Here is an 18,702-nt window from a genome sequence, read left to right as displayed (position 1 = left end):
TTGCATCAAACCAAAATATAGTAATATCATGAACTCGGATCTGATTCTGACATCACCATGGATGGTCACTGGTTGCTTCATTAGTGTGCAATAACTCCATTTTAGCTTATCTAAAGAAGAGCTTGATCATGGCCAACCAATGCATGATTCCTTTTTGTCTGCATAGCAATTAAATACATTATCAAATCAAACAAGTATTGTTGTGGTTGTGGATCTTGTGATTGCTTCCACCCAACAGCCCGCTCACAGGTAGTACCAATCGGTACACACAACAGCATCAGCTAGACACAGCTCCTGACGAAGCAAGAGAACCGTCAATGTCTTTTCAGGGGGTGCCGACAAAGCCTGAAAGTACTAGAAGGCTAGACAAAACTCTAAAATGTCATGGTGCAATTCTCTATCAAATTCAATTACGACAGGTGTGTGAAATTTCTCACAGCTGATCACCCAACAGAGGCTAATCCGCTGAAATGGATTGTACTAGATATTAGGGATTAAACCATAAAATTTTACAGTTAATATATTACGATACTCTTGCTAGGCCACTTGTCACTCATCAATAGTAACGATAGGTCTGATAAAAACTTCAAGTAGAGTTGGACTATTCAAGGTAGGAGGGCAAACCAACGCTTTTTAGCATAATTTTCTGTACTAAACTTCTATAAATATAAATGTCTGCATTCTAGGAAATTTACATGGCTCTACCTTTTATTTCTTTTGGAAATCAGTTTAACAAGCTCCAATTTGAAACAGTTTACTAGTATCAAATCAACCAAACAGAAAAAATAATAAAACAAACACCATAAATATGATGTATATTTGCTCCCATACTATTGACCCACCAGTCACTATAAGACAGTGATCCATCACCAACTATGTAAAAAGTGCATGACTACTACTACTGATAGCACTAACTGAATGCACTAAAGCTATCATGCAGGAGAGCTGGTAATAGGCTATTTCAACAAACAAGTCCACGTGAGCACATATAATGAGTAAATGAGAATTATCTGAATGGTGGGGACCTCATAGAATAAAGGAACTAAACTACATTTATCAAATTAACAACTATCCACTTGCACACCAAATTATCCATGCATGTTCTATTATCAGATCAATGAAAATATCTTCCTTAATCAGTACTGATGCCTGAATAAATATACAATCACAGTTTACTGCTAGTCACTGAAATTTTGGTATTTTTACATACTAATTGTCTACGTGCTCTTTGATATCAGGTTCTAGAGGTACCTACTGCAACAGACATTTTGTTCTGATCTTTAGCTTTGTATTCTACCCTTGCAAGGCATGAGATCATATGGAAAAAATAATATAGAAATTCTCTCAGCTCTAAAGAAGTAGGAATTCTAGACCAAAATTAAGTCTCTTCCCTGTCAGTCTAGCAGTTACAATGTAAATGCATTATTATAGCATCTAACAACAAACAGACACAAGTACAAAAGTTGATGTTTCTCACAAGCTCACCAGAGAAGCAGAGAGCAAAAGAAAGCATTGCCCCAAAATTGATTAGCGACTGTGTCACTGCAAGCGCGTCCGAAAGAAACTATGCTTCTTGGCTGGCATTTGACAGCTCCTCCATTTCCAATTCCTTAACTGCTGCTACGAGGCTTCGAGTAGTGCCTTTAAGGCATAATCCACCATCCTCCATTTCCTTCAGGAGATTCTCAGCAGTTCTCCAGTCCAAAGCCTTCAGACAAAGTGACTGGATAAGTTTGTTGTACTCATCCATATTTGGCTCCATCCCATCTTCTTTCATCTCCTTTAGGCACTCCAAGGCCTTCTCAAATTGCTCCATCTTGCAGTAACCCCGAATAAGTGTGTGATATGTAACCCTGCTTAGTCTTGAATGAATCTTCTTAGCATCACGAAGTAGAGCATGGGCTTCATCCATCATGCCTCCTTTGGTGTAGCCACTCATAATCACACTGTATGTATAAATGTCAGGGCGGATCCCTTGGTTTTCCATCACTCTCATCAAACCCTTTGCCTCCTCCATTTCTCCATTTTTAGACAACGCCGTGATGGCAAAGTTGAACACTGCACTACCAGGAGCTGGGCCAACATTCACCATCCTCATCAACACTTTCTTTGCATCCTCCACATTGTTTGTCTTACACAAACCATGTATAACTGCAGCATAGGACTGGCCAGCATCCTTAAGAGATTCCCCTTGGTACTCTTCCAGCAGCTCTAGAGCTGTATTGATGGTCTCGTCATTCCTTGCCAAAGCACTAACAAGGAAACTTAAGGCCGATGTCGGAGTCTGCACCTTCTTCTCCTTTGCAGCTACGTACACTGAATGTGCCTCCTTCACCTTCTTCTTCTTGCAAAATAATGTCACGATGTCACCGACCTTCTCATCACCAGGGAAACAGCCAGAGCCAATCATCTCCTCGCAAACTCTCCATGCAGCATCAACCATGGACTTCTTCCCAGCTGCTTGAATCACAAGATAATAGCTGTCACCATCCCGCGCACATCCTAACTCATTGAACATGCCAAACACCTCCAGTGCAGCCTTTGACTTCCCGAGCTTCCAGAACATTTCTAGCAGTTTATTCAGCACCCGTGTATTCACTGATCCAGGCACAGTGCCCATTTCCTTAACCAAATCCCAGAGCGAATACACATTCATCTTGTCAATCTCATCGGAATCAGCAATCTTGTCCACGACTATCTCGAGATTGCCGAGGCTCTTAGCCGCAGGGTTGTTCTTCCCGGCAGATTTGAACAAGAGTAGCAGCTTTTTACCGGAGCAGCTCTCGGAAGCGGACACGAGAATGGCGGAGAGGAGTGGCTCCGTGAAGTCCACGACCATGCCGGCGAGGGCGGAGGGGATCTGATCCTCGGTGGTGGACTCCACGACGGCGCGGACGCGCTCGACCATCACCTCATCGACCACGGCATCGGCGGGGTCGGAGGAGGCATCGGCGGCGAAAATGCCGTCGCCGTCGCCGGCGACGTCCTCCTCCCAGAGCGAGGCGAGGTTATCCTCCCCGGCCTCGGCGGGATCAGAGGACAGCCCATCCTCCCCGGCTTCGGCGGGATCAGAGGACGCGGGACCCGCGGCGGCGGAGGAGGAATCCGGCAGGGGCTCCGGGGAGGAGGAGAGGAAGCGGGAGAAAGCGCGCGGAGGCGGGGCTCGGGTTAAGGCTCGAAGCGGAGATGGCGGCGGCGGCGGCGGCGGCGGTGACCTGTGGATGGAGGAGCGGAGGAGGGGGAGAGCACGAGCTCCCGAACGCCGCCACATCTCCTCGGCGGCGGCGGCGAGGTGTGGTGGTAGCTGTATCGTGTGGAGGCGGAGTAGCCAGCGGCGGAGGAAAGGTTTCTGGCTTGATTTCTAGGGTTTAAGGCCTTGATGGCCTATTGGACTGGGCCTGATATTATTTTGGGCCATGAAACATTTCCTTTTTCCCTAAAACTAAATTATATTACGTCTGTTTCTGGTTACAAGATTTTGATTTTCTTAAATTCGTAAATATACTAATAAATACATAAATATAATGTATAATATGCACATTGGTTTATAGATAAATCTAAGGAAAAACAAAACATCTCCTTATAACTTAAAATGGAGGGAGCACAAATTGATGTCATCAAATTGGTGAAGCATTGGAGATAAGTTCAAGCCGAATCCAAGACGAGGGTTTTAGTATTTTTAGTGAAACGAATGGTGATGGACTGCTGCAACAAAGCAGCACAGATATTATTCCTAGCGACGAGGTTTGAGTTACATACTGACTGATTGCCGAAGATACAAAAGACATTCAGATTGAGCTGATCGTTTCCAGGTTATATGACTTTACTGCCTACTATTGAATCAGCAGTCTACTTGTCAAATAAATAAAAGATACATTGATGATTTTCTTTAGAAGAAAAAAAATAGCAGCAGGTAGATTGACAAGGCAGTAGCAATCTCCAGCCACACACATCTGAATGTGCCTCTATGCGGTGGTTTCAGATTTCGCATTCTTCGCATTTTCTTCGTCTTTGGCTGATGCCACTGCTGCTCTGTCCTGCTCCTTCTTCTGCGCCCTCAACAGTGCACGTCTTGCCCTGGGGCGCATCTCACGAACTTGGCGTGGTGGCATCACAAAAGGCTCAAGAGGCCGATCATGGAATGGGTGCTCATTTCCAGAAAATATCCTCAGTTTGCGATCCCTATCCTGGTTGATCAGAACAGTAATACTCAATAGGAATAACAGGATAATATGAAGCCCTTTTAACAATTTGAAGATAGGAATCATAACAATAACGATAAAAGTATATATTCTTGACTATATTTCTTGATTATACCAGAGAGGAAAGGACTTGATTTCTCAGGCAAAACACAGTTCTTATATATATATATATATATATATATATATAAGAACCAAGAAATTATGGCTGGATTTTATGGTATGTTGAATATGTTATTCAGTATACACAGTTCTATCTTGAAAATCCTTACAAGAAGCAAACCTGTAAGATTCAGCATAGTGTTGCAGAAACCATATTCCAAAAGTTTACAGAGGTACATACCTAATATGAAGCAAAAATCCTCAGAGCTATCCTTATAGTTTATGAAATTGTAAGAGTTTTTGCTAACATAATGGCTTGGTATCTCATGTAAAATGAATAATATTATAAGTAACAACACAAGACAACAGTATATAGTGTGAAGACATAACCGGTTTTGCTAAAGCTAAGACATGAAAGCATCAGTGAGAATGTGCATCAGCATTCAGCAATCATCACAGTTGTATCGATAACACCAAATAAATCTAGCATCAAGTCTCCAAGCAGAAACAAAAAAAAAGGAATTTTCACTTACATCACGCAATCTATTGCGAGGAAGCATGCGCATGACAGCTTTGCGAATTACTTCAGTTGGATCTTTTTCCATCTGATCCTTGAGTCTTCTTTCCTTCAAATGACCAATATACCTGTTTGAAACAACACACAACAGACAATTGTTATTGTTAAAACAACACGCAACAGGCATTTGCTTAGAATATACTAATAGTAAATACAGACCCTGTGTGCCAGTAGTAAATCTTATCAGTCATTTTTCTTCCGGTAACACCGATATCTTTGGCATTAAGCACAATGCACATGTCTCCATTTTCCACATGTGGCGCATAAGTTGGCTTGTCCTTGCCCTGAAGCACAACAGATATTTGGGATGCCAACCGTCCAAGCACCTATCACATAAGCACATGAGCAAAATATCTTAATACGCAACCATTTCCCATGAAAATAAGCATTAACAATTGGAATCACCAGAATAATGCTAACCTGGCCCTTTGCATCAAATACACGCCATCTCAATCCATCTAAATTAATTCTCCTCAAGCCTGCAAGAGCTTTCTGCACAGTTCAAAAAGTAAGACTACCAGTACATACTTTTACAACTAGGTTCATTTTAAAAATTGCATTAATGTAAGTGAGTAAGTCCAAACTAAAAGGAGGCCGAAAATATAGGCTAGATGCAAGAACAGGATTCATATTGGCTAGCTAATTAGATATTTCAATTGTAGAATTCATTACTTTTAAGGGGAAACAAAGATATACAGAATTCATTTTTTCGATGCAATATGACCACAGATAACATGATGTTGTCCAATAATATACTCATAATTATATGTAAAGCTTGCTGCAATAACAAAACAATCAGAAAAGACTCAATTTTGCACCATTCCATCAGTATGCTACAGCAGATTCTGTATGCCCTATAATTCTTGGGCTATTATAAGAAACCATTGCCATGACGAATATACAGTAACAACAATCACAATTAATAGCAAAGGCAACTATTTTATACCTGTATTCGCTCATCAATACACCATCTTAATTCATCAGCAAACTATTGTTTACTACAACTCTGGAATTTCACAATTCACAAAGCTAGTCCACATCAAGGACTTAGTGTGAATCTCTCTATACTGAACCTAACTGGCTCTACCGCGGAGGTATGTACTGCTACACATGTTTGCGAGAAGCCAACAGCTGATCCACTGACCGCGTCCAACTTCTCCACCGCTGAAGGCAAAGCAAGTAAGCAAAACGCATCTCGCTCTCGTGTCTGATGGATTCAGCCGGCTGCACTATGATTCTACACAAACTCTCAACTAGCAAACCTCCTACCGGACCCCTGTCTAGGAGAACACTGACTCCTACTGCGGCTACACGGCTACACCAACTGATCAACACCACCTGTGAACGAAAAGCTGACGCCCACGAGGAGAGCCGATGAGCAACGGCACCCCCGTCCCCGAAAGATTTGCGGAGAGTACACGCGCGCAAGCTCCTGTTTCCCATGGGGGGCACCGCGCCGACGCCACCGCCGTCACTTTAGGTCTCAGCGCCGGGAGCGAAATGTGCGATGAAGGAAGATGGCGGGTCTCGCTTCCGGAAGACCTCGATGCCATCGGCCGGAGAGGAGGTAACTAACCTTGAGGTTTCCGGTGAAGGCCGGCGGAGCCGCCGCCATGTCGAGCCGCCGCCGTGGACTGGTGGCCGGGGACGAGAGGCGGAGGCGGCGGCGGCGGCGGCGTGGGAAGGAGAGATCGGTTGCGAAACGAGGCGCAGACGAAGGCGTCGTGTGAGCTTCGTAGCCTTTAGTGGGCTTTTTAAGCCCATTTTAATACTGGGCCTAATTAGGCCAAGACCTAGTTTACTACGGCCTCCATGGCTTCCCTTTACTGGTCTGTAGTAGTGGCCCGTGGGCTTTGGTTCCATCGGAATTTGGCTTTTTTTTTCTTATTTGGATTAATTTTATATTTGGTTCATTCATAAATTCAAGTTTACAAAAAGTAATTAAGACTGTCTTGCCGCTTTTCATCAGCAATGGCAGACAGATTTCTCAGCAGCACCACCCTCCATGGAAGCAAACGAAACCTACCCAGGCATGAGATGACAGGGTTAGCTTTGAGCTTACTGCAAGCTTCACGGCCAAAGCAAGCCATGCTTTGGTCAGATCACCACCGACGTTAACCCGATGCGATGTTAAGCTAGTAATCCAAGTCAAAATCATACCTTGTCATGCTCTCCAAGCTACTCCATTTCTTCTACAAGTTGCGAGCTTTTTTGCGATTGATGCAGTGGTGGTGCTATTACTGGTCGGAGTAGTACAAAGATCCGGGCACGCACGCCAAGAAAATGCGGCCGTGCGGCGGGAGGAGGAGGATGGAGAAGAGGCGGCTGGTGATCCCGCTGGCGGCGCTCTGCCTCGCCGCGGTGCTGTCCGGGGCGCTGCCGCCGCCGCCGCTGCGGGCGGCGGCGGCGGGAGGGGTCGGGAGGAAGCGGCGGTGGGCCGGGTTCGACTACTACGTGCTGGCGCTGCAGTGGCCGGGCACCGTGTGCCGCCAGACCAGCCAGTGCTGCAGCTCCAATGGCTGCTGCCGGTGACCCCTCTCTCTCTCCCTCCCTTTCTCTGCCGGCTCCGCCATTGTCGGATTTGCTTGCTCACCTGTTTGTTCTTCTCCCACCTTTCCGCTCTGCAGCTCACATCCGCTCAAGTTCTTCACGATCCGTAAGTGTGTGAAGAGTTCTTGCAGATTCAGATGCTAAATTGCCAATAATCGATTGCCTGCATCGGTTCGTGATCTCGCCCCGTGTTTGTTGGAGCAGATGGGCTCTGGCCGCAGTACAGCTATGGGGGATGGCCGTCCTGCTGCAGGCCAACCACATTCGACGACAATAAGGTGGCAGCCTCCCATCTTATCTTCAGGATAAGATGAGCTCATTTGGCCCCATTTTTTTTGGACGAACTGGTAGCTGCTGCTGCAAGATTGCCATTGAATTAATCAACTTGGTGTATATTTATCTGGTTTTTCTTTGTGACAGATCTCGAGGTTGAAGACGATACTCGAGGAGTACTGGCCATCCTTGTACTGCGGCTCTTTCTCGACCTGCTTTGGTGGGAAAAGGCCATTTTGGGTGCATGAGGTAGCCATTTGGTATCTTAAAATTTGTGATTTGATGATGAGAATTTACTCATAGCTTACCTCTTTTTTCTTTCTCCTGACTCTCATGTTCATGTGCTGATGTTTTACTGGACGTTCGTCAGTGGGGTATGTGGTTTCTGAACTTGTTGACGCAATTACAGTTCTGCTTCATAACGATTTACTTTTAATCAGTTAGTTATTAATACTATAAAGACTATTATTATTTCTAGATAAGACAATTATAAATTTTTATGTTTGTTTCAAAATACATGTTGCTAATGTTTGAAAAAGAACCCTCGTATCCTCGTGCACCATGGATAATTTCGGTCGTCGGGTCACTAGAAGGAGACTGCCTACAATCCATGGACATGAGTTTGTTGAAACATAACAATTTAGAGCATTCATTATAGATTTTTTTTCCTTTACATATGATTTCCTTGGCTACAGTCAGTTCTGATGCTGCATGAAAAGGTTGGTATCTACTAATTGTCAGGAACATTCCAACTAACTTTTCTGTTCTTTTGTAAGTGTGCCAGATCATGCAGCTCCATTTAATCTGTAGCTAATACTCTACAATTTTGGGCAGAAACTCATGGAACATGTGGTTACCCTGAAATACAGGATGAATATGACTACTTCTCTACAGCACTTTACCTGTACAGCAAATATAATGTGACGGTTAGTATGAGTATTTGGCCTAATAATATGATGTTGTGAGGCTATAATTAATCACCTCCCATCACAATTCAATATTACTTTTGCAAGGTATTTGAGATTGTTGCATTTTGGCGGAACATTCATATGGTCTTCACTCTTTGCAGAAAGCTCTGAGAAAAGCACACATTTATCCGAGAGGTGGCAGGAAATACTTAGTCAGTCATATTGTCTCTGCAATTGAGTTTTCTTTTGGGGCAATGCCATCCATTGTGTGTAAAAACGGTTCAGTTCAAGAACTGAGACTCTGCTTCCACAAGGATTATCAGGTAATTATGTTCATCATATTTGTGAGTGAAGCACGTTATAACGTCATCATGCACATGCACTTACATATTCAGAATTAGCTAAATCAGTTGAAGCAGGAATTTCTGCTGTTACAGTTGTATTAGAAGGACCTGATTTAAGTTGAATAACAGTTAGGCCTATATTATGCAATAACTGGACATACTTTTATGAAATGGGGTACGGTACCTAGTAGGAATTGTAGTAGTGTAGTAAAATTTAAATCTAACCATATAGTTTTATAAGTATATTAAAAAAATTATTTGAAACGTTGATAAGATATATTTAAAAATTCATCCATTTTAATATAAAATATTACACTAGAATGGATATCCCAGGCTCCCATCGCTCTAAGCATCCTTTAATTTACATTTTTACCATGTGACTTTCAGCTTTCGCTGAAATTAAGTATAATTGCGATTAAAAATATTTTTTTGTGAAAAAAATTATATACTTACTTTTAGATCATTAAAAGCAAAGGCTAGACAATAAACTACTATGGAAAAAACTCAAATTTAACTGTAAATTTTATCTTTCATGATAAACATTTATGGTTCACTGAAGATTCCTCATAGCATGTTCCGAATTCCTAATCGAACTAAATAACGTATTTTTGCAGCTTCGGGATTGCGTAGTCGAGGGTGAAAACTCGGTTAACAGAAGAAGTCATTGCCCTCGCTACGTCACTTTACCATCATATAAACCACACGGTGAGCTATCTATGCCATTATCAATCACAGAAATGAATAGAAGGGTACATGAAGTGCTATGCTTTCCGAGCTTCTCTTGTGATTTTAAAGATAAGTTTGCTGAAATAGTTCTCTCAGTTTTGACAATGTTATCTGGATAAATACATGCCTTTTTTTTTCAGTCATCTTCTGCTGGAATTTTTGTGGCTTTCTTCTCAATGAAAAATGCCCTTGTTCCTCCTATGTATTTCCCCCTTTTTTTTGACACTCTGATTTAACATACAGCAATTAGCGATTCTACTGAAGGAATCAGCAACCAAGTCAATGTTGAGCACCAATCATTTGAGTAGATCTCACAGAGAGCATTATTCTACACGGCTCTGATGGCTATACAGTAGCGTCTGCATCTGCAATTCTTTACGTCATCGAGCACTCGATAAGTCACTGAGCAGCGCCATTAACTTGCTGCATCTCAGTATATAATATCTGCAAATCTGTAACTCTGAATTGTCTGCAAATTCACAGCACCTGATTTCACTTCCTAAATTCAATCGCACTGTTTATCATTGCCATTTCTCATGTTGTTTTTTTGGGGTTAAAATTTTGCTGTGATGAGTCTGGGAGTTTCGTGCTCTCTGTTCCGTTCACTTCACGCACTTGCTTCCGGTTGGCTTTGGATCATTTGCGTTTAACGATCGGGGTCTGATCATTGATCATAGGCTGATGTCACTTTTTGGCCTTAATTAACCACATGGAATATTCCAAAGTACCAAATCCACATGGCATCGCTTGCTAAGATGGGTCATGAGCCTCCCCGGCTTCTTCACCTTGCAGGATTCAAACCTTTAACACACTCATTTTTCCCTTTCTTAAAATTTAAATTTTGAATATTAAATTTGAAGTTGATTTTGGAGTTTTTAATTGTAGTTTATTTTTCAGCCTTTAATTGTAGATCTTTAACAACACATATATAACATGATTATTCACAAATTATTTTTCGTTTACAAATATATCATTTGATTGTTTTTTCACAATCACCTCCTAAATAAACTTGCGATATCACAGTGAAGTTTTGAACAATTTCGTATAAATCAGTTCAAATCTGCAAATGATTTAGCTTCGGATCATCTGGTAACCACCAAATTGCTCGTACTTTAATCACGCTAACTAACCAACCAACTAAAATATATACTTCTAATTAAATACCACCCTTGCGCGAAAGTGCCTGTAGCCTAATGGTTACCAGGGCCTTAGTAGCATCTATAGGATTTACGTGCGTACGTTCTTATGGGATTATGGGAGAGTATATGTGCGTTGTACTGTGTTCTCTTAAAAAAATAAATAAATACCACTCTCACGAGTAAAAATGAATGGAGCGGCCTTTTTCTGATTCGGCGGCGCGGGGCCCACCTGCCAGCGACACGGCCCCTCGCGGTAACCGCACCCGATAAATCCACCTGGCCGCCACGCCGACCAAACTGACCAAGCGAAGCCGCTAACCACCAAGCCAGAAGAGGAAGGCGGAATCGACGGCGACGGCGACGGCGATGGCGATGGCTGCCGCGCGGCGGCACATGCTGGCGATCTGCGCGCTGCTGCTGCTCGGCGCGGCGGCCGCCCGGTCGAGGGGGGCGCGCGTGGCGGCGGCCGTGGGGAGGAAGCAGCGGGAGTTCGACTACTTCGCGCTGGCGCTGCAGTGGCCGGGCACCATCTGCGCCTCCACCCGCCACTGCTGCGCCGTCAACGGATGCTGCCGGTAGAGCCCCCCTCCTCCTCACCCTCCCCGTCGCCGGACGCGCGTGCTCGTCGGGCGGCCGGCCGGCTGGCTCGGTCGTCGCGAGTTATTCGGGGTTTTCTGTTTTCTCATGCCGTTCGTTTCCGCTTGCAGCTCGGAGCCTCTCCAGACGTTCACGATCCGTAAGTGCGCGGCGGCGGCGGCTGCTCGATCGGTTCAATCCGTTCTCGCCTTTGATTTTGGTTGCGGGTTTGCTGCTCATGCGAACTAATTCCTGATCGATGTGTGTGTGTTTTGCATGCTGCAACTGTGGATGGATGGAGCAGACGGGCTGTGGCCGGACTACGACGACGGGACCTGGCCGGCGTGCTGCCGCCACACAAACTTCGACATGGACAAGGTACTCTACTAGCTCCAGCTCAATCCTATCACGTTTAATTGCGTCGTGGATAAGCAAACATGTCGAGGTGATTGATTATGCGTTGGTGCTAACTTTATTGATGCGTGGTTTCGATTTTCCGGTGTAGATATTGCCCCTGAAGCCGACGCTTGACCAGTACTGGCCTTCCCTGTACTGCTCATCATCCTCCACTTGCTTCAGTGGCAAGGGGCCCTTCTGGGCTCATGAGGTATATTTGGTTTCAGAAGTCAGTAACTGATGGATTGGATTGTACAAGTATACTTCACTTGGAATTGCAACTAACCTTGTGTTGTTTTCTTGTGTGTTGTTTGGCATATGCGGCTCGGTCATCCGCTGCATATCTTTAGTGGGGTAATGTTCCTCAAATCATTTGGCCTTTTGTTATAAAATTAACAGCCATGACAATTAGTTCAGATATTAATTCCACTTCAGATATCGCATATTTATATTTACTAGGCACCGATTCGTCATTACTCAGATTCAGGTTTCTATTTTTTTTCAGAGAAACATGGAACATGCTCATCCCCTGTAGTTAATGACGAATTGGAGTACTTCTCCACTGCTCTTGACCTCTACTTCAAATATAACGTCACAGTAAGCATCTGGTCTTGGACAAGTCACTGTGTCACAAATTACAACAGCAGCAGTTTTCAGTCCAAATAAGTCAGGGAATACCAAAATTGAGCCACATGCTCTGATTAAACTGCTGCACCGCATTTCAGGAAATGTTGGCAAGCGGTGGTATCCATATTTCAAATGGTGAACAATATGCACTGACTGATGTCATCGATGCCATCAAATGTGCTTTTGGGGCCTCACCTCAAATTGTTTGTAAGAAGGGCTCAGTTGAAGAACTGAGGTTGTGCTTTGACAAAGATTTGAAGGTTAGCTCTCCTTTTGGTCTTTCAAGCTGCATCCTACATACTACAGTTCGTATCATGAAAAATTATACCATCTAAAGATTTTAGATGGAACTACCAACAGCGCACACATTTACTACAGGATTGGCAGTTACATTTGCTAAAACTCAAGCATTTACCAACGTCGGTCATGCAACACCTTTCTATTTGTATGCCAAAACATTAAAAAAAATCACTATGGGAACACCAATATAGTATCTGGAATTCAATGTGATTATGTGTATCATTTTCTTCTTGTGTTTCTTCGTGCCTGTATTATTCATACATGCTTTATCGATTGTGTTAGAATTTGTGAACATGTATCGCTTAAATTTCATTAGTATTTCCAAACTAGTTAGCCCATGTGATATTTCCCCAAAATTAAAAATAGCTGCAGTCCTGCACAGGTTATTTTGTCAATGTCTCACATGTTGCACATGCTGTACAATCTTGCCTTTTGGAACATAACCTGACAGTCTCGCTAAACTCTGTGTATTCCCAGCCCCGTGATTGCCTTACTACTACCTCTACAAATGGTAACTTATCGAAGACAAAGCATTGCCCTCGATACATCACTCTGCCAACATATGATCCCCTAGGTAAGTTCAGTATCTGGAATGAAACTTTTTATTCTTCTTTGAACTTCTTATTATGTGTCATTGTTCGACTCCGGGCGCGCGTGCTAATCCTTCTGTCTCAATATGATTGTAGTGCTTTCTAATTCTACTCGGGAGATCATAGCACAAGTCGAAAGTGAGGTCTACGGATATCTTTACACATCCTAACATACAATTAGGACGATGGATCGAATGGCCATGGTGAGGCTGTTCCGTAGTTTGGTGCTCTAGCTGATTAAGACGATAATATACTCGCATAGCTCCTGGGGCCAGCACTGAGATCCATGGAAATGTATCTCTACATTACTCAATTATCATTGTAAACATTACACGCCTGAAACGGAGAATTTGATTGTATCTAAAAAAATCATTGCTTGCTTTATGTACTCTGGAAGGTTGTACAATAGTTCGTCCATGTATATGTATATAGTATACGCATTCCCTGACTCGTGTGGGTCATCTACAAATGCAGTTCGCTACATCGGATCAAAAATATTTATCGTTTACGATAAAATTTGGTCAAAATTCTAAAGTTCCAACCATCGATAATTTCTTAAATGCTTAATTTAAATTCAATACAAATGATATACATAGATTCTACTCAAAAAATGTTATCATAATATCATAAACTCGTTAGATTTCATAAATTTATTATATTACAGAATTGTTTATCAGAATTTTAAAGGTTTGACCTAATTTTATTCTAAATAACAAATATTTTTGACTGAAGGCGTTCTAGACTTTTCAGTGATGAATATTGTATCTATCACATGATCTTTAACGACTTGGATGTCGTTAAAGATCATGTGAGGCATTTTCAAGTGATAAACCTAATGGATTTTATCATCATCACTTACATAGGTTGCCCTGTACCGGTGAAAATGCATGCTTTGCACACCCGGGAATTGCAGCAAATACAGACCAACAGCAACCGGACGTAGTACTACTCCGTATTTCCGTATTTTAATAGTTAACCTCATTGACATTTTTTACACATGTTCGATTATTCGTCTTATTTAAAAAATTTATGTAAATATGTAAGTTATATAATGAAAATATACCTGGTAATAAATCCAATCATAACAAATAAATGATAATTATGTAATCTTTTTAAATATGACAAAAGATTAAACATATACTAAAAAAAATCAACAACATCATCCGTTAGAATACAAAGGGTCTCTTAGGGTGAGACATAGTACAAATAAAGCGATCATGACACATAAACCAATTTCCAGGTAGAAAAGGCTCGATCAAAAAAATCTTAAGCAAGTCACCAGCTGCGCAGCACAGAATAAGACCCGCGTATTGGGGTATACAACTTTTAACAGCTTTTAGTCAAAGTCTTATAGCAACATTCAAATGTATATTCACTTCCCAGTGAAACCTGCCAAATTCAGCATTCATGCAGCTGTAGTTTCTCAATGGAAGCAACCAACACGGTATTTTGGTCAAATGGTCATAGATGCAGTGGCGGTTGACACGTCCGAAAATAATGAATGAATCTACAAAACATGGCAAGTGTCATCAAAATTTCAAAGAAAAGCCAAAACAATGTGGAAAGTATTTTGATTCACGGTTATGACACGACAAAGATGAATGTGGAAAGGCTGTCAGTGTTGGGGCAAAAAAACACCAAGCGGAGTCTATATTTTACATGTGCTTATCAAACTTGGGAACTTCACAGAAGAAACAAATGTGAAGAATTAACATGTGGGAAGTACAGGAAGTGACTACTTACTCTCAGAATTCAGGACCTCAAGATTGCACATCTGAGTCTGACGATGGAAAACGGAATGAGGATTGTACATATATCTCTTAGCCCCCCCAAGAATTCGCCAGAAAGCTAGCAAGATTATCAAACACATGTTCTGACTTCTGAGGATCATCTAAAGCAAGCAAACTTCAACCATGTTCTTAGATAATGAGAAGAAAGGTGATCTGGTATGTCTGCCTGCAGTAGTAGCATGACAACCATGAGTATACCAAATAAAATAGATGGTGTTAACTTATTGACTTTACTGAACGAAACAGTGTTGATGAGAAAGATGGCATACCATGTCCCATGAAGCAGAAAAGCCATCAGTTGAAAGATACCAACTTCCATGGTGCGATTCAATACTTCTCCTATTGGAGGTACCAAGTTCAAGCAGCTGATCAAGATCGTCCCCATCAGAATCATATCTCCGCCGCTTTCTCTTTCGGTCTCTCTTTCTCCTTTTATGGCTACCTCTTATGAGATCCTCATCATCACTGTCTGGTGCAATTGAGTTCCCATCATTTTGGACCAATGAGTAATCATCAGCTTTGCGATATTCTATTTTGTTACAAGTGAACAGATGCTCACAGGAATCAGCTGATTTGCACTCATTTGACAATTCACAGAAAACTACCCAGGATTGTATGCCTATCCACTTAAGTGTGTCAGGAAGTTTTGAATCGACAAGTCCCTTCATGAGAGCAAAATGATCAGCATCAGTCAATTGATTAGTGCCCTTCAGAAGCTCTTTCAACTGTCCTTGTTCTTCCTCTTGCTCTTCATCACTCATGAGGCGCCAAAGCTGTCTGCCCTTGGCAATGGCACAGTTCAATAGTACAAGTTCATCAAGAGATATGTGATCACCATATACTGACAAAAGAACCTCAAGCCAACAGCATGGGAACGCCATCTCCTTGCACTGTGAATTTGGATTGACTAGTTTCCCCAAAGCTCTCAAGAATTTAAGAAGCCTTTGTTCATCTAGATGAATAAGAAGATGTTGAGAAAGGGAAGAAAACGGCTCATCCATAAAAAATTCTTCAACTAACTGCCATACATCTCTAGAATTCTCCTCATACATCAAATACACATATTGATCTACAAAATATTCTGTGTCAATCTGCAGTATTTCCCCGTCTTTGACGGAATCAGATAGCTCTTTAGAAGACCAAAAGTCTGGAACATACTCCAGGAAATTTTCCACAGTCCGCAGAACATCGAGGTCACAAAAATAATGGGGCTTGGTAGCAACAACAGCAGGAGACTGCCCATGCTTGCCTTTCCACTCAAGCTCTTCCCAACAAATATCACGATTCACAAATGCAAATTGAGAAAGTGCCCTGGCTCCTTTCTTATGTGTTGATTCCCCAGTAACAGCAAAGTGGCCAAACCACTGCATTATCCGCTTTGGGTTCCCTGCAGAACATAATAAATGGAATGTCAGAAAGAATAGATGTTCATGCTCCTACCACCCTACATCCCTACCGGTATCGAACCAATCTTGCTGTGTTGCAACAATGACAGAAAAAGTCAATATGGCTTGAAGATTTGATTCAGGGGTTACTAGAGCAGCAAAGCACAAAAAGGTACATGGGTATTTAGCTAACTGTTTTCAGTGCACAAAGACCCTGCTACATTTCTGACAACTTACACTAAATAAGAGCATATATACAATACCCAGGTCCTGTAAGCCATAACAAGATTATACCTTGTAAACTTCAAATCTAGACCACACCCAAAAAATAAAACACAAAAAGAAAAAGGAAGGGATGAAAGAATGATACTACTGTAATGGAAACACCATTTCATTTTCCTCTAGTGAATGGCACTGTGCTACCCTAATAATATGTCACCCTACTTGCATGAGATACACAGTAAACGTCATGAGTGACTGACGACCACTAATTACTAATTTACTATCAATTATGTGCAGAAAAAAAAATCAAACAGAGTGTATGCAATTATGCCTAATTCCATATCTTGTATTGTCAACAAGCTGAACAGGCTTGTTTTTTTATGTAACTGTAACAGATGAACAAATGGCATATTTATTGGAAAATCCCTAAACAGATACATCTCAGCTAAAATATGTTGCATTACTGAACTGTGAATTGCAGAAAGAAAAAAAAATGAAAAATAGATACATCCTCTGTCCCAGGAAAAAAACAATTTTTGGGGATGAATATGACATATGATTCCACAGAAAAAAAATTCCGAAGATTGAAAGAGTATACATGAGCAGCAGTAGGAAAAAAAAATCAGAATATCGAGTTCTTAGTGGAATTTTCTTGCCTTGGAAAAACTCCTCTAGCATCTGGCATTTCTTTGCCAGAATAGAACCTGCCTTTTGGGGCTTTTTCTCAAAAATCATTCGGAGCAAGCGGGCAGCAACATCCCGTTTGGAGTTCTTCATCCCCAATAGATTGAGAAACAGGTCCCGCTGATCATATAGGTCAAGCAAATGAATGGATGAGACAGTACTGCATAGCCACAGCCGAGCCTCATACCCGCCACCAGACTTTATAACCGACCTGATTAAAGACTCAACCTTGTCAAGAAGAAATCGCCTTGCTTTTACAGCATCTGTATTAACACTAGCACCATCTTTGGACCCTTGAAAAAAGAGTTGAACCATCTTCAAAGGGAAATTTTATCTCCTGAAAATGACAGTTGCAATAACAATGTTTCATATTTACCATTCCTCATTGAAGTAATGCACATAGATAACACTACAATGTAGATTGTAGGTACAATTCAACATAAATTTGAATTCTAACACTAATTTATATGTTAAAATGTCAATTTATCTGCTGAACTGCCATTATGAAACTGTGACTAGAAATCCTAAACTGAAATACAATTGCAGAAGTTCCAGGCTAGAAAGTAGAAACCTAAGCATAGCAAGTTGCAACTGAAACAACATGACCTCTCCACCGCAGCAGATTAGCGTCTCTCACGAAAAACTCCAGACTCACCAGGTCAGAGAGGATCAGCAGCCAGAAGGAAGGAGGCGCCGAGGGGTGACAGGAGAGTGGGCAGCCCTGCCGAGGACGGCGAGGCTGTGGGCTTAAGGGCTGGGACGAGAGGGCGGCGGCAGGATGCGGCGTGAAGAGGAAGCTGGCAACGGCGGCGGTGGCAAGAGGCTAGAGTAGGGCAGATTTCAGACGGAAAAAGCTAGGGCGGCGGCCGAGCTCAGCCGCGGCGCGGATCGAGCAAGCGAAGGGAGGTCACAACCTCGAGCTCCAAGAGGACTCCACGATGGCGACCAAATTCGTGACCTACTCCCGTTCAGCTAGCAGGGTAGGAGTACGACGCTTACCAGCTAGACACGGAGGATTCCCACGCGGGCAAGACAACGACGACGATGAGGAAGAGAGGTGGCAGCGCTGGGTCGGTGCGGCGAGCGGCGAGCGCCGAGCGGCGAGCGGCGGCGGCTTCTGCGGAGGCGGAGGCGGAGCAGAGCACCGGGAGGCGCCTAGGATTGGGAAGAAGAGACGGATTTTTTTTATATTTTTTTCTTTCTTTTTCTTGCTCTGGAAAAATTCTGCGCCTTTTTTCATGCGTGTTTGCATTTTAACTGATGGAACATACGAGTAACTAGGAAGGACAGCCTCTTATCTTATCCCTTGTTTTC

The 18,702-nt window shown here is 42.5% G+C and overlaps 5 protein-coding genes across 6 annotated transcripts; 2 read left to right on the top strand and 3 right to left on the bottom strand.

The window, feature by feature from the left end:
• Positions 1-1,120: 1,120 nt before the first annotated feature.
• Positions 1,121-3,333, bottom strand: LOC102718329 (pentatricopeptide repeat-containing protein At3g02650, mitochondrial). Its single transcript, XM_006646500.3, has one exon. The coding sequence runs from the start codon at positions 3,269-3,271 to the stop codon at positions 1,565-1,567; it is 1,707 nt and encodes a 568-aa protein (XP_006646563.2). The 5' UTR covers positions 3,272-3,333; the 3' UTR covers positions 1,121-1,564.
• A 460-nt stretch (positions 3,334-3,793) lies between these two features.
• Positions 3,794-6,586, bottom strand: LOC102709225 (50S ribosomal protein L13). The gene is made up of 5 exons (XM_006645106.3): positions 6,455-6,586; positions 5,299-5,370; positions 5,038-5,204; positions 4,835-4,946; positions 3,794-4,187 (listed from the first exon to the last, which is right to left on the bottom strand). Exons 1-5 carry the CDS (start codon positions 6,491-6,493, stop codon positions 3,966-3,968), a joined length of 612 nt encoding a protein of 203 aa, XP_006645169.1. The 5' UTR covers positions 6,494-6,586; the 3' UTR covers positions 3,794-3,965.
• A 277-nt stretch (positions 6,587-6,863) lies between these two features.
• Positions 6,864-10,218, top strand: LOC102718050 (ribonuclease 2-like). Of its 2 annotated transcripts, XM_040520561.1 has the most exons (10): positions 6,864-7,016; positions 7,105-7,406; positions 7,506-7,534; positions 7,633-7,706; positions 7,849-7,950; positions 8,072-8,075; positions 8,536-8,627; positions 8,771-8,932; positions 9,568-9,658; positions 9,923-10,218. In XM_040520561.1, exons 2-10 carry the CDS (start codon positions 7,162-7,164, stop codon positions 9,985-9,987), a joined length of 864 nt encoding a protein of 287 aa, XP_040376495.1. In that variant the 5' UTR covers positions 6,864-7,016; positions 7,105-7,161; the 3' UTR covers positions 9,988-10,218. The 2 variants fall into 2 exon arrangements, with proteins under 2 accessions (XP_040376495.1, XP_015690657.2); XM_015835171.2 differs by having other exon boundaries at positions 6,864-7,406.
• A 901-nt stretch (positions 10,219-11,119) lies between these two features.
• Positions 11,120-13,793, top strand: LOC102708943 (ribonuclease 2-like). The gene is made up of 9 exons (XM_040520548.1): positions 11,120-11,393; positions 11,526-11,554; positions 11,699-11,772; positions 11,900-12,001; positions 12,141-12,144; positions 12,296-12,387; positions 12,516-12,677; positions 13,195-13,291; positions 13,404-13,793. Exons 1-9 carry the CDS (start codon positions 11,185-11,187, stop codon positions 13,475-13,477), a joined length of 843 nt encoding a protein of 280 aa, XP_040376482.1. The 5' UTR covers positions 11,120-11,184; the 3' UTR covers positions 13,478-13,793.
• Positions 13,794-14,759: 966 nt separating this feature from the next.
• On the bottom strand, positions 14,760-18,606 carry LOC102708665. Its single transcript, XM_006645104.3, has 5 exons — positions 18,388-18,606; positions 17,361-17,725; positions 15,367-16,484; positions 15,051-15,263; positions 14,760-14,814 (listed from the first exon to the last, which is right to left on the bottom strand). The coding sequence occupies exons 2-4, from the start codon at positions 17,701-17,703 to the stop codon at positions 15,195-15,197; spliced, it is 1,530 nt and encodes a 509-aa protein (XP_006645167.1). The 5' UTR covers positions 17,704-17,725; positions 18,388-18,606; the 3' UTR covers positions 14,760-14,814; positions 15,051-15,194.
• Between the last annotated feature and the right edge of the window lie 96 nt (positions 18,607-18,702).

Source organism: Oryza brachyantha, chromosome 1 (genome assembly GCF_000231095.2).
Source record: "Oryza brachyantha chromosome 1, ObraRS2, whole genome shotgun sequence".
Lineage (NCBI taxonomy): Eukaryota > Viridiplantae > Streptophyta > Magnoliopsida > Poales > Poaceae > Oryza > Oryza brachyantha.
This window is presented reverse-complemented; position numbering and strand designations above follow the sequence as displayed.